At 38.3% G+C, this 24,109-nt stretch overlaps 1 protein-coding gene across 1 annotated transcript in view; it reads right to left on the bottom strand.

Annotated features, from left to right (window-relative positions):
* The window catches only part of LOC145982729 (nuclear pore complex protein Nup205-like), a gene marked incomplete at its 3' end in the record, with an annotated part of 239,435 nt that overhangs the window by 4,001 nt on the left and 211,325 nt on the right, over positions 1–24,109 (bottom strand). The window contains exons 27-32 of the mRNA XM_083116091.1: positions 18,381–18,499; positions 16,270–16,402; positions 13,247–13,379; positions 8,365–8,685; positions 6,150–6,298; positions 2,580–2,793 (exon numbers count right to left, since the gene is read on the bottom strand). Of these exons, the coding sequence (XP_082972217.1) occupies positions 2,580–2,793; positions 6,150–6,298; positions 8,365–8,685; positions 13,247–13,379; positions 16,270–16,402; positions 18,381–18,499 (1,069 nt within the window). The remainder of the gene's footprint in view (positions 1–2,579; positions 2,794–6,149; positions 6,299–8,364; positions 8,686–13,246; positions 13,380–16,269; positions 16,403–18,380; positions 18,500–24,109) is intronic.

Below are 24,109 nucleotides of genomic sequence, written 5' to 3'. Positions count from 1 at the left end.
AATTTGCAAAAGTTCATGAAAAACACACTTTTGAGTGTTTCCCCCCCTGAAAAAAGAACACCCCGGGTAACCCTGCTAGGTATGCCCCCGTTTTGTACACATTAATTAAGGGGGTGCTTTCACTGCTGATGAACACATCGGCATTCCGTATTTCACCACTGTGCATAAAAGCTTTCCCCAGGTTAAACCATTACATCATCATTTTACACCAGTCTCCAGAGCTGGTGCAACTGGTGAATCTAAATTGCATCATCTGCTTTGAAACTTGTTCTGATTCATATCCAATCTATGAAAATTCAATATGCTGACCAAGGCAGAAATTTATTTTATTATAAAACAAACAAAATGTAACGTTTCAACCTTCTAGCAAGGTCTTCTTCAGACTCTGCACCAAGATATTTGTACATGTCGCTCCGATTAAGCCTCTGTGGCCACAAAAGTCTGACGACAGAGCACACCTCAATACAAAGCACTCACACGGTGACTACTCACATACTAAACCAACTGGGTGTGGGAAGAAAACCTTGCTTACAGTGTTGCCACAAAGCATGATTATTGTATTGCTTTTAGTGCAGGCACACAGTTCAGGTGTAACTTACTTTTTGATTTTCCCCTCGTATATTAGAGAAAGTATATTCTTTGATTAATCTAAAATAAATTGAAAAGGTTGAGGTCAATTTTGCCTTTTTCTTTCCCCTTCATGGAATGGCTTACGTAAGTTATGTAGTGGTAACTTAACCTTTTGGTGCCCAAGGCCATTTTCACATGTAACCCCCTTGATGCCCAAGCTGATTTTGAACAAAATGCAGTTTCAATTAAATGAGTGTAGATCGGAGACTAATTGCCCTAGAGAGATGAGTGATATACCGTTGTATGCGGAATGAACCAGAGATTCAGACTATATAAAATTTTTGCCAATTTGGCGTATATGTGGTGGGGGGAGGGGGCTAACTTCCCAAAATTTCAAATTTCCGGAAAAAAAATATTTGGTTCCCCCACCCTCCCCTCAAGAAAAAAGTACATGACAGTGTCGACATGCACATGGAAATGATCGCTGACATGTAAGGAACACAAAAATATTTGCATTATTATCATATGACCAATGTAACTTGAGTTGTACCCCCAAAAGGAATGGTCGGCACGCCACTGATTCAAGCTTCAAAATGCAGCGTAACCTTGAAATTACTTTAGCTCAGAGACTATTTGCCCTGAGATATGAACGATATACAGTTGTACGCAGAATGAATCACAGATTCAGATGATATATAATTTATGCACATTCGGCGTACATATGGAGGGGGAAAGGGGGAAATCCCCTCAAAAATTATTTTAAAAAATTGTCACTTCACCCAAAAAATGTCCTCGCACTTGGGCACAAAACGACACCTACACACAACATTCACGGACGGAAAGCTAGAACGCAGTGAAAAATGAGCGCCGATTCTTGCAGCTGCTTGAAATTCTATTTTTAGACAATGCAGGGTAACCCCTGTTGCAACTTGTGGACACTTGTGCTAAAAAAACAAAGGTTTCTTTCAGTGTGCTTCAAAATTCCATATTCACAACGCAGATTCAACAACCAGTCTTCCCCCTCCCCCCACCCCCTGCTTGCGCCCTCATGGAAAACTTTCATTTTGTTTTGACATCGGATACTGATAAACAAGCTTCCTTCGAATGCAGTTAACAGGAGGGAGTGAAAAGCATTGCTTTAGAACAACAAAGCCGGTCTTCCTTTGTCAGCAAAAATTTGACCTTGAAAAGAGACGCAAAAGAGAAGTCCCTTTTCCTGCCTTTTCCCGCCTTTTCCCCTCCATTCTCATGAAGACCAAAAAAAATGCAAAAAAACATTTCTGTTAAATACATGTGTTAGGAACAATATAAAAAAAATCGAAATTCTAGCCAAAAATAGAAAAGTTATAACGTAAAACCTACGACCTTGACACAGCGTCTCGATCGAGATGCTTGGTACCGGGAGGGTTACATTTGGGTATCTCGATCGAGATGCTTGGGTCCCAAAAGGTTAAATACCCTTGACCATCTGTACCTCCTGGAGAAAGTGAAATATTTTGCATGGTTTATGAAGATTTTGTTGTTTATAAACATTTGCTGTTGATTTCTCCTTGTGGAAATGTGTTATTATAAAGTAAAGTACATCTGTTACCTTAGGGTGTTATTTTATCATGTAGCAGAACAGCCCGAAGGCTTTGCACAAGTGAATATAGCACCCAAAGTACTTTCCACAACAGCAGCTATAACTTTACATTGCTAGGTTAGGTTTTAATAGTTATTTTCAACTTGTTCTTTCGCTATTTTAGTGTGCATACAAACAGTTTTTAATAACAAAAGTGGCAAAAATACTCCAAACTGCAGATTTTAACTTACGTGGGCCATTCTTTGGGATTAAATATCTCCATTATTTGTGCTTTCCTAATGCTGGAACCACTTTCATATTACATAAAACATTGATATCCGTCTATTAAAAAAAAATTCGACATAATTCTCGAGGGGGTGCAGTGGGTCAATGGCCCAATATTAGGATATCACCGTTGTAGAAATAAACAATATGGAAAAAAACTTACTCTCAAAAACTGAAAGCTCTAGTTTAGTTTTAGGAAGAGCTCGTCTCATGTAGAAATCGAGGTGGAACCACAGCAGGTACACGGACATTTCTATGATGAATGAGCAACACTCCAATTCAGCCTTGTATCCAGAGACAATCCTTTCCAGGTGATGAGCAGCTATTCTCTTGCAGTCACTGACTGAAGTGGTAGGGCTGGTTTCCTCTGGCAAGAACTGTTTTAAAAAGACATGGCATTACGATATTAATACTCCTAACTCCCTTTGCTGATTACAGATGAAATTGATACAACACTAACATAAATGAACTTGAAAGAGGATAAAATAATCGAGTGCATAACTAAAGGGTGTTTCATAAAGTGCGCAGGTTGCCATTTTTTTGTTTGAAGGTTGGCAACACTGTTCTTATCACTTTCGTTATCTCTTATCATTCTGATTATTAATTGAGCAATTTTTTTAATTTTTTTTTCTAGACGAGTTGAGTTGCCATGGAGCGGTTCACTATTCTGAAAACACATTACAGAAACAGAGTGGCCTGCTCTGGATGAACTGGATACCGTGAATATGTGATTTCCAGTACTTATAAACATCCATTAAGCAAACAACGCATAGCTACTGCATAGTCAACAGTTTACGAACTGTCTCTGCATAGCACTCCACATTTCTGTTATGTTTTTTTTTCTTTCTTTAAAATAACGATGCGTTGCTTGATAGTGAACTGCTCCGTGGCAACTCAACTGAACATCTGAAAAAAATTGCTCAATTAATAATTGGAATGAAAAGAGATAACGAAAATAAGAACAGTGTTGCCAACCCTCAAACAAAAAAAAAAAGACAAGCGATTTAAAACCTCCGCACTTTATGAAACACCCTTTACATAACAAGATTAAAATTATGGCAGAGCTTATACTGATGCAACAATATTAACCCTTAACTACTATCAGACCATGCTGAATTTATATTTTACTTCAGGGTGGCCCCTCTAGGACCATGAAAATATTCAAGTAGAATTCCCAGTTTTCAAGGTGAACTTTCCAAAAATTCAATGTTACAAGCAGATGTAGTCTCTATTTCAACCATACATATTAGTGCCTCTCACCATCCACACACAAACATACAAATATACAGGGTACATCATGGGAAATGACGGTTTTCAATTGAGGATCTCGAAGCAGGGATAGGGGGTAGAGATGAAAGTAGGTGGCATTGAACTCGTTCAGGCATGCGATTTTCAGCACGGTTTGGATCGCGTCAGCTGGGCTCAGCATGGGGTGACAGCATTACACGTAATGTCAGCTGCACCCATCATAAGGATTGCATTTTCATGGCTGAACATTATGGATAATCTTCTTTGGGTAACTTCTGCACGATCACAAGTTTGTACAGATGGAATTCCATATCCTTGTGTAAGATTTGCCACGCTGTGCTTTCGCTCAGCCTCAATTCTACAGAATCCCGATTTTATGTTCCTCAATTTTCATTTTCCACATTATACATTCAACCTTGATGGTCCTAACATAGGAAAACGTTAAGAAATTTTCCTCGATTTTACATTTTCCCTCATTTTAAGTTTTTAGTTTGGTCCCATGAAAAACGTAAAATCGAGGTTCCACTGTATATATCACAATTTTACACATTATGTTGGTTTAGTAGACATCATTTGTATATACAAGGTCTGGATAAAATGTAGTGGCAATACTGCTATAATTCGTATGAAGCTTCATTGGCAGAGGAAACACCAGTTACACTGCTTCAATATAATCCCCCCCTATGTCAATCACATTTTGCCACACTAGTGAAAGGAGTCATATACCGTCAGTGCATGAAGATGTTCAGCAGAGATTGCCCTATGGCACGGATGAGGGCTTCTCTAGCATAATACTTCACGTGAAGTGGTTCTCTCATTTTTGCAGAGATCATAATCACATGGACTGATATCAGGTGAATACAGCAGGTGTTCCAGTTCCTCCCATTGCCCGTTGACACAGGAGCCTTCACAGAGTTGCCTTGTCATGCAGGATGATGGCGTTCCTGAGTGTGGGGTAAAGGGTACAGGAGCACTGCATCACCACATGCCTCACGCAGTCCCTGACAACATTCTTGTGTACTCCGATTACGTGATACTTCAATTCTGATTCAGCACAATGTTCCTGTTTCATGAACATATTGTTTGATTGCTTGCTTGTACTCTCCTTCATGACACTGCAGTATCTGCAGAATTGCACACAGACATTCCTACTTGCCACACTTTCTCATCTAACCTTCCGTTATCTGCTACTCAACCCTGTTTCTCACATAATCACATGTGACAGTGTTGCCGCTACTTTTTATCCAGCCCTCGTATGTTGATACAATGAATCCTCGATTATAAGTTTTTCAGAGGACCAAGCCGAAGAAACTTAAAATTAGAGCTGAGCCGATACCACTTTCAACTAATATGGATATCGATGCCGATACTCTTACTGATTCCCACCAATACTGATACCAATACTTGAAATATGCAATAATTAAAATTTGTTCAAAATATGAACCAGTATTTGTGTGTAAATATTATTCTCCAATTGTATGCATGAATTACCAATAAATTTGCTTCAGAATATTCATGAATTACATCAACATCTACCTAGTGAGAAGATGTCACACTCAAGTGTCACATTCAAACATGATTTGCGTAGAACCTTTACCTCAGAAATGATTTTCAAAAATCGTAATCGAAGAAATTGTAATATCACAGACCTTGCAAGTACATAGTTTAAAAAATGTGTACATAAAAACATGTCTTGATCCAAAAGTAATTCAATGTTCGTTGTTTTATGTATTGCAAAAATTCCGTAGAAGTCTAATTGAAACTACAATTACTGCTCATAGTGTGCAATGTTATCGTTGAGCTAAAGAATAAATTGCAATCAAGTGCTCCATATATGTATTAATACTCCTTATATTGATAAAACTTCTCAAAAGAATGCAATTGTATGTTTCGGTGAGAAAACAAAAAATCTGTGTTTCACTGTATGTACGAGGGCTATTTTTTTCAACCTCCGATGGTGCTGCCAGGTGGCCCGTGAAGCACTAGGAAGCAGGGCATCAGGCAGTGTGATTGGCATCCACTCCACCACCACTGCCAAGACCAATGCTTCAGTTGAAGCTGAGCGACGCGCACGTAGAGATGTCTGCTACTATCAATTCTCCCGCCAAGTGCGAGGTATGCTACTGGTTGACATGAAGAAGTTGTTGGGAGGACGGCGCTTCCACACCAATGAGGAGATTCGGGACACTGTGCAGACCTGTCTCTACAGACAGGCGGCACCTTTTTTGGCAGAGGGTATTGGAAAGCTGGTGCACCAGTTCGATAAATGTCTGAATCTTCTTGTTGATTATGTTGAAAAGTAGATTATACACGTACGTAACTTTTGTCAATAAACCCATTTTGCTATTCACTGTGGTTTTGATTTTATGCTATATCGGAGGTTGAAAAATAAATAGCCCTCGTATGTGTGTGTGAAGTGAAATTCCCCGAATATTCCAGACAATGTTAAAATACATAAGAAAAAGTGAGCAGAGATCTAATGTACCTCTTTTAACTCTTGAGTGTTCATCTGTGGAAGACTGGCCAACTTGTTCTGTAGCTTGTCAAGATTTGATTTCTGTTTCCGATGATGCGACACACACTGAGCCAGCTGATGAAGAAGCAATCCTAGGTCAGGCGATCCTTGAAATGAATCTGCAAGAAAACAAACGTATAATTTTAAAAACTACTTGTAATAATATGCAACAAAGTCTTAAAATTTTCAATTTCTACATCACCTTCCTACTGTGTTTAAAAATTTTAGTAAATGTAGAAAGGAAATAAATTAGAGATGGCCCAATTAGAGATGTCGATTCCGACACAGTACCAATATCAAATTTACCGATACCGATATTCTACCGATCCGATATAAAATTCTAAATGATCCTTGAAGAATGTAAATGGTCCATTCAAATTGTTAATAAATATTTGTTAGCACATGACTGCAATGCAAAAGAAGCTGCATATTTAGAGAGTTACATTTAAGAGAAGTAGGACATGGAGTGTGTATATTTATATACATAAAGATCATAACAAATAGAGTATTGCAATAAATTGTAAGATATTTATAGATATATTGGATCAGTAAAATTATCGATAATGTTACCAGTAAACTGACAAACCAATATGCCTATATCATCAGATACTGACAGAGTACGGATTAATCTGTTCTGTCCATACTAAATACATTGGAAATGTACACATTCCTTGGTTTCATCAACATATTTAAATCATGAAGCGAACATTGTCCAATATCCTTTATTATAATTAGGGGCACCACAGATTAATCGATACTATAGCAGCACTAGCCAATACATATAGCCATATATCGGTGTAACACTTATCACTTTTTGGTAAAATTATCAATAACATTACTGATCCAGGGTACATGAATTTTGTCTTTACGTCCATTACAATTATAAGGTAATGGTAGGATTCTATCTAAATTACAGGTGATTTATAGAAATATCACAAGGATAAAATTACTGGCAATTTTACCAAAAATTAATACACTGATGTGACTAATACGCCAGTATGAATAGCAAGTTAATCTGTCCCTTCTGCAAAAATTGTTATTTATACAACATAAACTATACTGGAAGTTGAATTTCAAAGTTGCATTCTACTGCAATGAAATTATTTTTACAAGGTGTCTACAAATGATTGGAGCAGTTTCATGATGTTCCTGTACGTGTATAATTGAACGTATCATGAAGTAACTTTACAGTTTTGTAAAGAAACGTGAACAAGTTTTATGAAACATTACAAGTGTTCAATAAGTTCTCCCTTTGTGATTCTGTAAACATCAACTCCATAATCAAGTTCTTCCCAAGCGTGATGTAGCATGTCGATGTGATGAACGATGTAATGTTTTTTTTTGTTCCCCAGATTCGCACATTGGGCCTGTTTACTGTGTCACTAAGACAAACTTTATACAGGAAACTCACGCCCTCATTCACACTAACACACTTTTAAAAGTATAACTGTTCTTTCACATATTTTTAAAAATTGAGAATCCGGGAACTTTTCTAACGGTGGAAGCGGCCCCGGCGCCTACCCAGCATCGAATAACATGGGTACCTGGGGGAAACCCTGGGGGGTAAAGGCGGTCAGGGGCGTGATGCTGATCACATCACCCCCACTCACGACCAGATCAAGAAAGTGTGGGGCGTTACCCCCACACCCCCTATACGCCTTCATGGCGTGGTGCTATGCACAGGGGAACACTTTACCTTTTTTTTAGAAACCTTTTGATATATATGTCTTGAATTAGTACTTGTCTTTATAACATAACGATTAACGACAATTTATTTGGATTGGATTTAAAAGTGTTAGTAACAGTTTCAAATTATTTTTCCAAGCGTATTGTACACTTGTGTATTGTAATTATGATGTGAATGTGAATATGGCAGTTTATAAAATTCCAATACAAATTCCTTACGTACTTTACGTTTTATACATATTTTATGGTTTTTTTTACATGTAATTTGTGTGTCATGTAGAAGACCTTTTTTATGTGTAATTGCACAACCTGGTGTACAACACATGCAACAAGAAACAAAACATTGTTAGATACTTGTCCTATAACATCGCATTCGAACAAATTACATATAATACTATAGTTACAAATAATATTTGAGTCAGCTACAATCATTTGTAGACACCCTGTATTAAGTCCAAGTTTACGAAGAAAAAAGTGTTATGGATAAATAAATGCATACCTTTTCCCCTGCTCTCAATTCCAAGTGAATCCGTTACGCCAAGGGAAAGCACCATATCCTCTTGCGTTCTGGAAGATTTTTGAGTGAAAGATATATTGTGAATGTACAGAAGGATGTTGGCTGCTATTTTGAAACAGTACAACATGGCTTGTCGCTTCTCGTCAGCAGACAAGTCCTTGCTTGCCTGCAAGTTCCTTAACACAGTTTCCGTCAGAACAAAGCGTTGGAAGAGACACATCATCATGCTCCTGATGTTGTTTATGGAACCTCTCATATCCAAATCCATGGCATTCACAGTCATTGAAGTGTTTGAATACATTTCTGAAAGCAAATTATACAGCAAAATTTACCATCAAAATTTTTAAAATGGGTTGTACAAGGTGGCGCAGGGAAAAGGGACACTTTCAATCTAGGATTAGCAACACTGTAGCGCCGGCATTTGTTTGGGACCGATGCAATATCATTGAGAAGGCTTTGCATTTAGTAATGATGGTGCATTGGAGTGGTGCGGAACGTGCGGTCACTGTGAATGCGTTTTATAAGAACGGTGATAGTGTGACTGCAGTGCAAAGGGTATTTCGGCACCTAGGATGTCATAGTCCTGTCCCATCAGCTCACGCGATTACAACCTGGGTGCACAATTTCAAAGAAACTGGTACAGCCCTGAAGAAGAAGCCCCAAGTAGCATTCGAACGGTACATACCCCAAAAAATATGGAATCAGTTCGAGTTGTCATTGAGAGGAGCCCTCGCCGCTCCCTTCGACAACATGCATCAGCGCTACAGTTGAGTCGAAGAAGCATACAAAGAACAATGCATGAATTACAGTTCCACCCCTGTAAGTTACAGATTGTGCAGTAATTACATCCTCACAACCCTGTGTTGCGTAAGGGCCTTTGCGAACTGGTGTTGGCTAAGGTTAAATAGGATGCCAATTTTCTTAATTTGTGGATGTCAAGCGAAACGCATTTCCACCTTAGCGGCAGAATTTCCATTACTGGGCACAGGAAAATCCTTGTCAGCTTCACGAGTGTCCACTACATGGCACCAAGGTTACAGTATGATGTGCAGTGTCATATCATGGTGTCATCAGCCCTATTTTTTTTGAAAGTGAGGAGGGCATTCCAACAACACTGACATCGGCTCAGTATGTTGCTATGCTTGAAACTTTCTTTGCACCGAAGTTGCACGATGCACATCTTGACATGGAAAACATGTGGTTTCAGCAGGACAGAGCCACGTCACATACTGCTCGATAGTTGATGGAGGACATTCGCAAATTGTTTACAAGGTGGGTCATTTCACGTAACGGTGATATTCCATGGCCTCCAAGATCCCCTGATCTCAGTGTTTGCGATTTCTTTCTGTGGGAACATCTCAAAAGCAAAGTGTACAGCATACGTCCTGCAACATTCACTTAACTGAAACAGAAGATTGAAGAAGAAATCACTGGCATTCCTCGAGACATGATACACCGAGCATTCCACAGTTTCCGCAGCAGACTGTCAGAATGTGTACGCTGAGATGGAACACATCTTTCCGGTGTCATCTTCAAGAAGTAAAGTGACATGTAAGTGCCACAGTTAATGCATTTCAATCATGCATACTCTGTACGTGCATTTCCATGTACTTTTTCCTGCATTTACGTCAATTGAAATTTTCCAGTTTCCCTGTGCCACCCGCTACTTTATTGCAAATTATTAAGTACTTTACTATCATATAAAATAAAATATTCTGCATAATGATATTAACATATAGGGATAGGACTTTTTCTTGGTAAGGACAATGGGGCCATTCCACATGAAATCAACCAATGAAGAGGTACTTTTCAAACTCCTCCTCCTCCTCCTCCGTAGTCGAGCGGGTTAAGGCGTTCACTCGTCTTGAGATCGTTCGCTGCGGGACGGCGTAGGTTCGAATCCGGCTCTGGTCGGAATTTATTCGGCCTACGTATAGGGCCGGTGGCAACCCACCATCGTGAGGAAATTGGGAAGCTCCGAGTGAGTGAGCGTAACCCGGTCGAGAAGACCTACAACAACGGCTGGGGGTTCGTCGGGCTGATCACCCGTCCCCCTTTACTGGTCTAAGAACTCCACGCTCCAACAAGGTGACGGCGGAACAGTGTGGGAGGGAGACCAGGAGTCGGTAGGTAAGCCAAGGCCCTTCAAGGTGCTGTAGAGCTGTGGGTTATTTTTGTTACATTTTGATTGATTTGAAATTTAGCATACTGGAAGGGCCACCTGAGGTACGAAAATATGCAAAGTTCCATATCTTTTGTATTTCCAAAATTACAGTGGTGCAAATTGTGCAATTTTTGCCATTTTTTTCAACGTCTTCTTAAATTAAAATTGCAATATTTTAGCAATCATGGCACCTATAGAAGTGATTCGGACAGCATTAGAAAGGTCTTGAAGTGCTCTTTCACATGAGACATGTATGGCAGGGTAAAAAAAAAAAACAATTGAAGGTGGCATAAAGAAATTTTTGTTAGCCATTTTCTCAAAAACAAGTATTTTATTTTTTTCCTCCCAAAAAAATATATCATACATACGCTATTACTAGAGGCACATATTTTTGGTAAATAAAAAAGCAAAATTTCGGTATAAAAACTGAATCAATTTCGGGTTCAAAAGCGGTAAATAAAATAAAATATCGGTGTTATAGCGGTGAAAAATTGGATGAAAAGTGGTATATAAAAATACATTTTAGTTTTAAAATTGTGAATATAATCCTAAATTTGATTTAAAAACTACACTTATTCCACAGAATTAACATTTCTCTTCTAATAGCCCGTTTATGTAGTTATCCGAGTATTAAGTTTATTTCTGTGTAAAGGAGTCCATTTTTGATTCTCCAATATTTACAGCAGAATTAATCAATTTTCCGGGAATTGCAGAACTCTCAGGATAATTCAGACCTCAGAAGTTGTCACGTCCGTGAATAAACCCTAAATTTCGTGTTTAAGAGATAATTTCGCTTTTTGCAGTTCATTTCTCATTATTTCGTGACAAAACATGGTCACAAAATGCATCTCACACCTTTCAAAAACATGAAAAATTAACACTACAATGTGTTTTTTCAAATTTCGTGTTTTCGGCAAAAACGAAATATGCATGCCCCTAGCTATTACTCAATACCTGTACAAAATTTTAAAATGAGATGCCAATGGGATCCGGAGTTATGTTAAATTTACATTAGGTTAGGTAATACACAACATATTTTCAGACAAATTCCTAAAATTCGAAAGTAAAAGTCTAACCAAAATTAAATACAATATTGTTTGAATTGATGTACATGAAGCTGATGTTTACAACCACAGTGATTAGAAATACAGGGTGATTCAAAAGTCTGGTCCCATAGGCAACTCGGTTATTAGTGCACATAGCAAAAAATGGAAATACGTGTTTCAATCTAAGGTGCTTGAATATTCAACATAGCATCATGCACTATTCAGGCTGTATGAGCCTTAGTGGTACAGCCAAAAATGACACATGCTTTGCCTTACGCCACTTGACATGGAATGACCCTTTTTGACAAAAAGGAACCACTATAAAATTAACCAATAATTATTTTAAAAACTAATTCAAACAATGAGTGAATAGTTTAAACTGTATTTAATATTTACATGCCAGAGGCAGATTCTGTAGAATTTTGCTGCAACTCTGAATCATGATAAAATGCATCATAATTACATCACACCATATGCAGTAACCTAGGCACCTTCAGTAATGAAGCCTTAAACTGAGGGCATGTGGTGTGGAACCTAAATTAGGGGTTTCTCAGAGGCCTGTGTTTAAAAATCTTACAATGTATAATGCTCTAAAACAAATCTGGGTAAATGCAATTGAGTTTTCAGTGTATACTTAATGTGCACATCAATGTCTTCATCCAATATCAAGAAATCCTTTAAAAAAACATATTTGAACATACGTATTTACCTTTACAAGCATAAAGGTATCAAAAAATTCAGAGACTAGTTCTTTAACATGCCAACAGATGGCAGCACAAGGCTACATGCAGAGTAACAGGAAGCACCGGCCTTCGTGGGTCAGTGTGTCACAAGGTATGGTCCTGTGTACATCGGGAGTTGTGCAACTGGTGCTATTCGGACCACGTGCGTTACCACATCTGCGATTTCATCATGGACAGCAAGATTGAACAAAGACTGAAAGTGAAATTCTGCGTGAAACTTGGCACACCTGTCACACACACACTTCACATGATTCGGCAAGTTTACGGTGATGCTGCAATGAGTCCTTCGAGGTGTTTTGAGTAGCACATGTGTTTCAAGAGCGGAAGAACATCACTGGAAGATGACGAGAGATCAGGAAGGCCTTCAATTAGTGCAACCCCTGAAAATGTCAAAACCATTCAGTAACTTGTGCAAGAGGATCATCAGAGAACAATCCACAACATTGCTGCCATTGTCAGTGTGTCATACGGAACCAGATTTGGCTCCTGTGAACTTCCCGAAGATTAAGATCCAACTCAAATGTTACAGTTTTCACTACATTGAGGAGATCCAGCTCTAATCACAGAAGGTGCTTGACATGCTTCGAAAAGAGACTTCCATGACATATTCCAGAAGTGGTAGGAATGCTGGGAGCACTGTATTGCTCTCCATTAACTATTTTCAAGGTAAACATAGAGAAATAGAGAACCTTCTTGTAAATCGAGCTAGTCTCGAAACTTTTTGATACCACCTCGTATGTGTGCGTGTGTGTGTGTGTGTGTGTGTGGAAAGGGGGATGGGGGTGTAAACTAGTGTTCATGAAAATTACTCAATTTAAATTGTGGGACAAACACAAAGTTACATATTTTTAAAATAATGCACAAAGCATATTGCTAGGTGCTTTATTATGGACATGAAGAAAAGCACTTACCTTCAGTTACTGTATTAGCAATAATTCCTGTCAACAATGATAATTCATTCAGATATTCCAATGACAAAAATGGATTCCCAGAACGAAGAGTTAACGAAAATGCATCATAGTGACTTATAATAAAATTCAACACCTGCGCAAAAAGAAACAAAAATTAGCATCCCTAATATTTTAAGTGCATAATCATGCAGACACTATTTCCAACATTTCGCCAACTTGTTATTCACATCAGTCACACAAATATTCACATAAGACGGTGATCCAAGGCATTCCTTGGAAACCACATTAACCAAACATGAAGCAGCGAATTTGTTGGAATGCTGCATCTTTTCCAAAAAGTTTGTGAAACATTGGAAACACAGAATTTCTGCTTTTGTGGTTTAAAGCCAAAATCTGTTTTCAGCTACCTTGAGAGACACTTCTCTTGCTGTGAAGTATTGCTGCTTGGGGAGTTCATGGGGACTGAATTGTGGCTCGAAGTTGCAGATTTGAGTAAAATACGATAGGTCACACTAAAACTTTTTAGACACGCGCAAGTAAAACACTGGAGACCAAAAGTATGAATGCTATAATTTTTCAAAGTATTCTCCATGACAGTTGATACACTTGTTCATCCGCTCAAACCAAGTGTAAAAGCACTGGGACCACACATCTGCAGGCACCTCTTGAATGCACTGAACGAAGGCGGTGACTGCCTCCTCGGGAGTAGGAAATGAAGGACCTCGTAATGTATCCTTGATTTTAGGGAACAGGAAGAAATCATAAGGGGCGAGGTCGGGACTGTAAGGAGGGTGAGTCATTTCTTCGTTGTTGGAGGCTTTGAAGAATTCAATTGTTCGTACTGCTGTATGGCTGCGCGCATTGTCTTGATGCACAATAATGCGACTTCGTGGGCGTTTTTCACGAACTTTCCGTACGATCTCCGGTAAACAAACCGTAGTGTACCATTCAGCATTAACGGTCCGACGTCCTTGTAGCGGCACTGTTGCAATATGGCCCGTCTGACTGAAGAAAGTGGCAACACTTCGTCCCTTCCTGACCTTTGTTGGTGGGTCTTCATCTGGGAAGATCCACTGCGTCGACTGTCGTTTGCTCTCGGGTTCATAACAGTACACCCAAGTTTCGTCACCTGTTACGATGTCATACACTGCATTTGATTGTCCTTGGTTAAATTTGTCCAGCATTTTCATGCACCATGTGACCCGTGCCTGCTTTTGCTCCTGAGTAAGATGGTGTGGGATCCATCTGGCACAGAGCTTCCTGACACCAAGGCGGTCATGCAGGATCGTTTGAACCTGACTCATACCAATACCCAGTGTTGCACTAATAACTGCATATGTCACCCGGTTATCCTCCTCTATCATGCGACGCACTCTGTCGACGTTTTCTTGAGAAGTTGCTGTCACAGGACGACCATCACGTAATTCATCACTGAGTTTCTGACGTCCACGTGGAAATTCTAAAAAACAATTAAACACAGTCGCATGGCATGGGGCTTTCTCCTGAAATGCATTTCTGAGCCTTTCATAACATTGCTGCTGCGTTAAACCTGCTCGAAAATCGTAAAAAATCATTGCTCTCAAGTGCTCCCGTGTTAAATCCATTTTACTGTACACACACGACAATAATTGACTAATTTCTGGCACACAACAATTAACAACTATAAATTCTGCAGCATTATCACACTTCACAGACTACTAACTTCAACATATCCTAGAGACAATGTATTGCTGCAATCAGTGTTGCCGCATCTAAAGACTTTTAGTGTCACCCACGTACTTCCCACTGACTTTGTACACAAAAAGGAAACAGATATGATGAACTTAAAAGCTAATGATTTTGAACGTCACATTGTATTTGCTTAGAATGAAGTCTAGGAGTATTCACATTAGTGAGGAAAATCATGCAAAATGCAGCTTTATTTCCTAGTGCCAATAATTCCTACGTAGCACTTGAAATTCAAGTATGTTCATTCATTACATTCTATTAATTTTCACATTATTTTGGCTCAGACTTGGTGTTACAACAAAAAAGACATGATAAATCACAAGGGGCATTCCATATTCATTTACACTTTCAACAACGGTCCGCCATTTGGCTTGCCATAACGGTAGTATATAGGTCTGTTGCCAGGTGTCAGCACAGGACAGAGGGGATGTAAAACCTGTGAACCACAGCACATTTCGCCAACAGCTGTCAGTACGTGCACGGACAACATGGAGAGCAATCAGCTGGGACAGCGCTGGACGACGTGGTTTCTGTGGAAGGAGGGTGTAACCAAAGCAGAGATTCACAGGCGATTGATAGCAGTGTGTGGAGAGCATGCACCATCATGAAGAACCTTGTACAACTGGGTGGATGGCTGGAAAGAGGGCTGCACAACAACGGAGAAGGGAACCAGTTCTGGAAGGAAAGTGACTTGACGATGCCAGTCACCATCTTGCAGCTTATTCAGGTGAACAGGTGCACAACGTTCTCGGAAATGGAGGCAGTCAGGGGACCCGCAAGTGTCACTCTGCATAGCATCATGCACGAACACCTTAAACACGGTAAGGTATATGCCAAGTGGGTTCCCAAAGCCCTGAATGCAGCAGAGGACACGAGTCATGATCTCCTGCTACGCCTCAACTAGGCTTCATGTCGAAACTTGTGACCGGCGATAAGATTTGGCTCCATTACCATGAACCGGAGACGAAAGCCTAATCCATGCAGTGAAAGCATAAAGGGAGCCTCCACCGAAGCTGTCCAGATGTGGGTGCTACACACTCCAACTAAGTGGTTCCAGGAGACCGGGAGAAGTTGCCACACTGCTGGAGCAAACGTATAGAGCTGAAGGGAGACCACATTGTGAAGGTGGACTTATCTACCGAGATGTAACTATTCTCTGAGTGTGAAAAAAAAAAAAAAAAAAAAAAAGTGTAAATCAATATGGAACGCCCCTCGTATATATGATTCAACAACACAGCCACATTTTATTTTTCAATTGCACTATATGTATAAATCTTCATTGGTTGCTGACTTACCTGAACAACACAAGACTGGTTGCATGATCCAAGGGAAGTGATAATTGTATCGCAAAGATTAAAAGCAGGAAAGAGAATCTGCAAGTACCGGGAACTGACTGTTGGCACAAATTCAGTTTGTGAAGTTGAGATCCTACAAATAAATAACATTACCAATTAATCCAACATGATGTCTTCAGTTTATTACAACTAAATAAAATTGTTGTTGATCAGTTATCCTAAGGTACAGCTAGCATACAAGAATGAAGTTGATTTAATGAGATGTTAGTTTTGCTTGTCAGAGAGCAGAAACACAGAACCTGCAGAAATAAAATTTTACCACGCCAGCTTTGTCAAGGATAAATGGAGTTAAAACAGGCATTTCTAAATCCATTTTATCAATGGTACTTCAAACAGGAAGCTGGCAAAGCATCTGAACATTTAAAGTTTAATTTTTATGTTTTCCTCTTGTGTTCTGACAGGTATGGTAGGCAAGTTCTGCTCAGCACACGGTGTTAGAAGCAATCCGACAGAATACCAAGGCATGTTGTAAGTACAATCAAGAATAGCAATGCTAAAAAATACATACAGTAGAACCTCGGTTTTACATTTTCCCACTGGCCCCACTAGAGCAAAATTTTTTTTTTTTTAATTATAAATTTTCCCACATTTAAAAATGTTTCACTTTGGAACCCTGAAAAACATAAAATTGAGGATCTACTGTATTAAAAAAAATCATATTTTTTGTAAAGTTTGGAATTTGACCTGTTCTGCCAGGCCTCTAATAGGTACACACATATATATCCAGGAGGAGGGTGGATGCCCCCTGAAAAATGAATGTTCACCTAAAAATTATATATTTCACACATCATTTCATCTCAGTCACAATAATTTATGTTATTATTATATTATTATGCTTGAAGGGACATGGTAATTTCAGACTGAAACTGTATTTGTTTGAGTGGGCATCACTATTATGTGGAAAATATGTCCCCTTTGCATCCCCTTGAAAAAAATTACTTTGCTTGGCCCTCCCTGGAAAACATCCTGCAGATATTTGAACCACACCCCCATTTAATGCCCAACCTTGCATTCCACGTTTCCGACCAAATGTGTCTTCTGAGTACCACAAATTTTCATCGCGAGCAGACACTTTCGGCAATTTCAATCCTTTCTTCCCGATAAGTTACATCGTGAGAGCGGCGTTGGAAAGAAACGCACAGTTAACATACACCCACATACGCACACATATCCTCCGAGTATGGTCACATGCGTGGCTAAGTAACTACTGCTAAAGCTATGGCGTCCAGTGCACCCTCTTCCCGTCAATGCACAAGCTCCTCGCTTCTAGGAGAAGGAGGTAATCGCTGAGATTCGTAAGGAGACACGTAATGGACTACTAGCCCCTGGAAAGCGACCTACTCTCTACCAGTGTTGCCACAAGCTGAGGGTAAAATTTCCCTTTTTGGACTAATTTTTCCTTCACCTAAAGAAATCAAATAATAATAATTAGTAGTAGTAGAATTGTGGTCGGTCCATATTCGTATGAATGAAAAATGTTGAACAAATTACATACATTCCAGATGTCAAAGATTTGAATCCTGGTCAGGTATCCATTAATCGTTCATCCTTATCGTCGCTGTTGTTATCCGAAGATGCGGAAAAGGGAAGTAATAAAAACAAAATCGAAATATAAAGATACATAGGCTTACACTCAAAGGAGTAGAAATAATGAAGGAACAAAAAAAATGTGGACATATGAAACTGGAACTTAACATAATCTAAACTAATATTGAGTCTGATGTCTTCAAATTTCCCTGACATTTGGGAATTTTTTCATCGAATTCCCCTTTTCGCCAAAACAATTGTGCGAATTTCCCTTCATGTGACAATACTGCTCTATACATCAAGGCTGCAGGCAGGAGAAGCAGTCCATCCTTTAGCCGTGCCATGACAAACCGGGCACGTATAGACTGGGTACAAAAGTAAAAAACAGTTGGTTCTCACACTACAAAAATGTACCTACAATCCACCAAAGATTCGGCACATACCCTTGCATAATAAAGTGGCACTAGTAAAAAAAAATGTTTGCCATTACATCTAATGTCAAAGCCATGAATTTTCATACTTACCCTCTTTGTATTTGAGGATGGTGGTCAAAAACTTGCATTGCAGATAAACACGCAAGAGCCTTGTACTCCAAAAGCAATTCTGCTCCAGCATGGGTGGAGGCAATCCGGCACAGCAGTGTCTGCAAAAAAAATCCATCAAAAACATGAATAGCTAATGAAAGTAAAGGGTCATTCCATGCCAAGTCAACAAAATAAAGTGTCATTTCTGACTCGACCATCTCGAATTTTTCTGAAACTCTACTATTTGGTAGTCTTCATGAAGATATGAAATCCTGAGAAATTGTAGCTTCCTGTGTGGCGTAGTTATGGAGTTTTGGGGCTTGAAAATACAAAAAATTGTCGATTTTTAGTCTGCGCCTGAGACTTTCATGGATAATTGCTCTTACCCTAATTGACGTACAGAGCTGGTTGTAGTCTTGTTTGAAAGGACATGAAATAAGCTTTCCAATGGTGTATCACATCACTATATTTAGAATAAAATCTTTTCAAGGTCATCCACTTTGACTTTGGACCTTGAACTTTTGAAGATGTATATCTGAGATTTCCTTGGAACTGAAATATATTGTTAACACAAGGTTAAACTATAACATAACTGAATTTGAAGTTGGGACGATTATGGGATAATTAAAGAGAAACAATTTAATTAGTATCTGTGTATTTTTTTAGCCGGTCATTTCTAGTGGGAGTTAGCAACACTGCACTATTGCATTGCAGACTTGCTAATGTGCAATACTTCTGCAACTAGAAAGTGAAGAATGTGTGCAGGAGTCTTGTTTGAAACAAGTGTGGTAGAATGTTGAATATATAGTGTGTTTAGTGTGGCAGTTTTAATTTGAGAGGACTTTTTTTTAAAATAAGATACCTTGATCGCCAACATCATGGCATTATCCAGATTAGAAAGCCTTGAAGATTTTGAGATCCGTGGAAACCTAGCCAGTCCATATTTTGAAATTAATAAGTATCACCTGGAAATTAACACCAAAGTAGGAACAAACAATGGATAGATATCCACAGACAGATCAACACTTGAAACATCAATGAAGCCTGCAGAATTCATAGAAATTCTAGTCGAAAAAATGCGCACCTGATCGGAAATTTTTTCATGTTAACAAGCTTAATTTCTCAAGCATTTAAAAGAAACAGTTCTTGATAGGCAAGTGGCATTGTACTTTGTGATTCTGAAGAAAATTACTCCTGTGCTGCAAGATGTCTCACAAGGTTTTCACTGGAATAATGATCAAGCAACAACAATACATCCATTCACTATTTATTATTTTTTAGGGATGGGACCGATTAACCGGTACTCTATCGGTATCGGCCAATATAGGCATATCGGTGTATCGGTTTATCGGTAAAATTACCGATTATTTTACCGATCCGATATATCGATAAATATCTGATAGTTTAGTGCAAAATTATGCCATTTTTGTTGTAATTTTTATGGATAATCTCCATGCCCTACTTTTTTAAAAAGTAAATGTCTAAATATGGCCGCAGTGGCTCAGTCGGTAACGTGTCTGGCTACCATGCTAAAGGTCCCGGGTTCTATCCCCGGCCGGTTCAAATCCGGGAACTTTTCTAACGATGGAAGCGACCCCGGCACCCACCCAGCGTCGAATAACATGGGTACCTGGGGAAACCTGGGGGGTAAAGGTGGTCAGGGTCGTGGTGCTGATCACATCACCCCCACTCACGACCGGATCAAGAAAGTGTGGGGCGTTACCCCCACACCCCTTATACGCCTTCATGGCATGGTGCTAAGCACAGGGGAACACTTTACTTTACTTTTTACTAAATATGCAATTTCTCTTGCACTGCAGTCAAGGAGGTCAAGGAACGTTTCAGGTTCTTCCGGGACCATTTCTAATTTTATATCAGATCGATAGAATATCGGTTATCGGTACCGGTAAATTTTATATCGGTACTTTATTGGTATCAGCCAAAATTTCATATCGTCCCATTCCTATTATTTTTATTATTATTTTTTATTATTATGGAAATCCCAATTCTTTGACAGTCATAACTGAAAATTTGGTTACCATATCAGATAGCATGATACAGCATTAGTTCACTTACTCCAGAAAGTACTTATTACATTTTTGAAGGGTCGATTTGGTACTGATAACTGGGCCAAGATATTTTACTTTTCTGATGGAGCAGCAGCACACTACAAAAATCGCAAAAATGTCATCAATGTTGCCTACCATGAGGATGATTTTTCTATGTTGTGTGACCGACTTCCATTCCAGGAATCCAAAAGGTTCATGCAGTACTTCCTTTTACAAAAGATGTCATACATATGAAACTTTATTCTGCATGTGATGAATTTATAGAACATTGTTTCATTAGATGTTCAAATGCCTTAGAATTTACAGATATTACTGGATATTTTACTTGTGAATATAATAACAATTGGTGGCTAGTGTTTGTTCAGAAAGTGTCTGAAGACACCGGTGATTTACAAATTACGTAACTTTCTTCAACTTTATGGACCATCAGGATCATTTTTATGTCCCCTTTGGTCCAACTGGACATTTGTTGGGTCCCAATGTGCAATCTTCTAACAAAAGTGGACCCTTCCACTGCTACAACAAGAACGTACACTTTAACAACGGGCGAAAGCCAGCTTGCCATGCAAGGACTGAATGAATGAATACTGAAAAACAACCTGTGAACTATGGTGCATGTAAGTTATTTCTCAGGAAACAAACATTGTTGTCCATTTTTCACTATTGTAGATCATCATATTATTCTTAAATGTAAATAACAACAGTGTTGCAAACTCCCACTAGAAATGACCGGCTGAAAAAAATTTAGAAAGGGGTGGCAACCTAAAGTAAACTTGATAACAGATAAAGATGGTGATTTTCTAGCTGACCCAAGCGATATTCTAAATAGATGGAAGAACTACTTTAATGACCTTTTAAATGTCCATGTAGGAGATAAATCAGAAGTAAATGAAGTCCACACAGCAGAACCTTTAGTTCCAGAACCTAACTTGACTGAAGTTAAAGATGCTATTAAAAGGCTTAAGAATAACAAAGCACCTGGCATTGATTTAATACCAGCTGAGTTAATTAAATATGGTGGAAATTCATTAATATGTCAAATTCATAAATTAATTTGTTTAATATGGAATAAAGAAGAAATCCCTCAACAGTGGAAAGAATCCATAATTGTTCCTGTGTTTAAAAAAAGGTGATAAAATGAACTGCAATAATTACCGTGGAATTTCTCTACTCTCAACAACATACAAAATATTGTCTAACATTCTTTTAACAAGACTAACCCCATATGCTAATGAAATTATAGGTGATTATCAATGTGGATTTAAACGTAACAGATCAACTACAGATCAAATTTTTCACATCAGACAGACACTTGAAAAAAAGTGGGAATATAATCAAAATGTCCATCAGCTATTCATTGATTTCAAAAAAGCATATGATTCGGTCAAAAGAGATAAATTATATAATATATTAGTAGAGTTTGGAATACCTAAGAAGCTTGTTAGTATGATAAAAATATGCACCAGTGAAACAGAAAGTAAAATTTGTGTGGGTAATAATATGTCTGACAAATTTATAATTCATGATGGGTTAAAACAAGGAGATGCATTATCTCCATTGCTCTTTAATTTTGCCTTAGAATATGCTGTTCGGAAGGTAAAAGAAACTAAAGAAGGACTAAAATTAAATGGTGTGACTCAGTTGTTAGCATATGCAGATGATGTAGACTTACTGGGGGATGATATAAATACGATTAAGAATAATGCTAAAATATTTTTCAAAACTGCTAAAGAGATAGGTTTGGAAGTTAACAAAGAGAAAACTAAATATATGCTTACAGGCCGAAACCAAGTGTTAGGTAATAATCAAAATCTAATAATTGATAACAACTCGTTTGAACCAGTTTCCAAATTCAAATACTTAGGAGTAATATTAACAAATGAAAATTATATTAAAGAGGAAATAAAAAGTAGGCTTAATTCAGGAAATGCATGTTACTTCTCTCTTCATAAACTTTTGTCTACTCGTTTAATATCTAAGAAACTAAAAGTTAAAATATACAAAACAGTAATTTTGCCTGTAGTATTATACGGGTGTGAAACTTGGTCCCTTACATTAAAAGAGGAACATAAATTGAGAGTATTTGAAAATAAGATTCTTAGGAAAATATTTGGACCTAAAAGGGATGAGGAGACAGGTGAGTGGAGAAGGTTACATAATTTAGAACTACATAATTTATATTCATGTCCAGATATTATTAGAATAATTAAATCAAGAAGACTTAGGTGGGCAGGCCATGTGGCACGAATGGGAGAGGAAAGAGGAGTTTACAGGATTCTTGTTGGGAAACCAGATGGTAAGAGACCTGTAGGAAGGCCAAGACGAAGATGGAGGGACAACGTTGAGATGGACCTAAAGGAAATCGGTAGGGATGGAAAAGAGTATATAGATCTTGCTCAAGATAGGGACAGATGGAAGGCCTGTGTTGCTGCAGCCATGAACCTTCGGGTTTAAGAAGGCTAGAGAGTTAGTTAGTTAGTCTCTTTAATTATCCCATAATCGTCAACGTGTTAACAATATATTTCAGTTCCAAGGAAATCTCAGATATGCATCTTCAAAAGTTCAAGGTCCAAAGTCAAAGTGGATGACCTTGACTAACTAACTAACTCTCTAGCCTTCTTAAACCCGAAGGTTCATGGCTGCAGCAACACAGGCCTTCCATCTTTCCCTATCTTGAGGAAGATCTATATACTCTTTTCCATCCCTACTGATTTCCCTTAGGTCCATCTCAACGTTGTCCCTCCATCTTCGTCTTGGCCTTCCTACTGGTCTCTTACCATCAGGTTTCCCAACAAGAATCCTGTAAACTCCTCTTTCCTCTCCCATTCGTGCCACATGGCCTGCCCACCTAAGTCTTCTTCATTTAATTATTCTAATAATATCTGGACATGAATACAAATTATGTACTTCTAAATTATGTAACCTTCTCCACTCACCTGTCTCCTCATCCCTTTTAGGGCCAAATATTTTCCTAACGATCATATTTTCAAATACTCTCAATTTATGTTCCTCTTTCAATGTAAGGGACCAAGTTTCACACCCATATAATACTACAGGCAAAATTACTGTTTTGTATATTTTAACTTTTAGTTTCTTAGATATTAAACGAGAAGACAAAAGTTTATGAAGAGAGAAGTAACATGCATTTCCTGAATTAAGCCTACTTTTTATTTCCTCTTTAATATAATTTTCATTTGTTAATATTACTCCTAAATATTTGAATTTGGAAACTGGTTCAAACGAGTTGTTATCAATAATTAGATTTTGATTATTACCTAACACTTGGTTTCGGCCTGTAAGCATATATTTAGTTTTCTCTTTGTTAACTTCCAAACCTATCTCTTTAGCAGTTTTGAAAAATATTTTAGCATTATTCTTAATTGTATTCACATCATCCCCCAGTAAGTCTACATCATCTGCATATGCTAACAACTGAGTCACACCATTTAATTTTAGTCCTTCTTTAGTTTCTTTTACCTTCCTAACAGCATATTCTAAGGCAAAATTAAAGAGCAATGGAGATAATGCATCTCCTTGTTTTAACCCATCATGAATTGTAAATTTGTCAGACATATTAATAACCACACGAATTTTACTTTCGGTTTCACTGGTGCATACTTTTATCATACTAACAAGCTTCTTAGGTATTCCAAACTCTAC

The sequence above is a fragment of the Lepisma saccharinum genome, unplaced genomic scaffold (genome assembly GCF_977018435.1).
Source record: "Lepisma saccharinum unplaced genomic scaffold, izLepSacc3.1 HAP1_SCAFFOLD_378, whole genome shotgun sequence".
NCBI classification, from domain to species: Eukaryota; Metazoa; Arthropoda; class Insecta; order Zygentoma; family Lepismatidae; genus Lepisma; species Lepisma saccharinum.
This window is presented reverse-complemented; position numbering and strand designations above follow the sequence as displayed.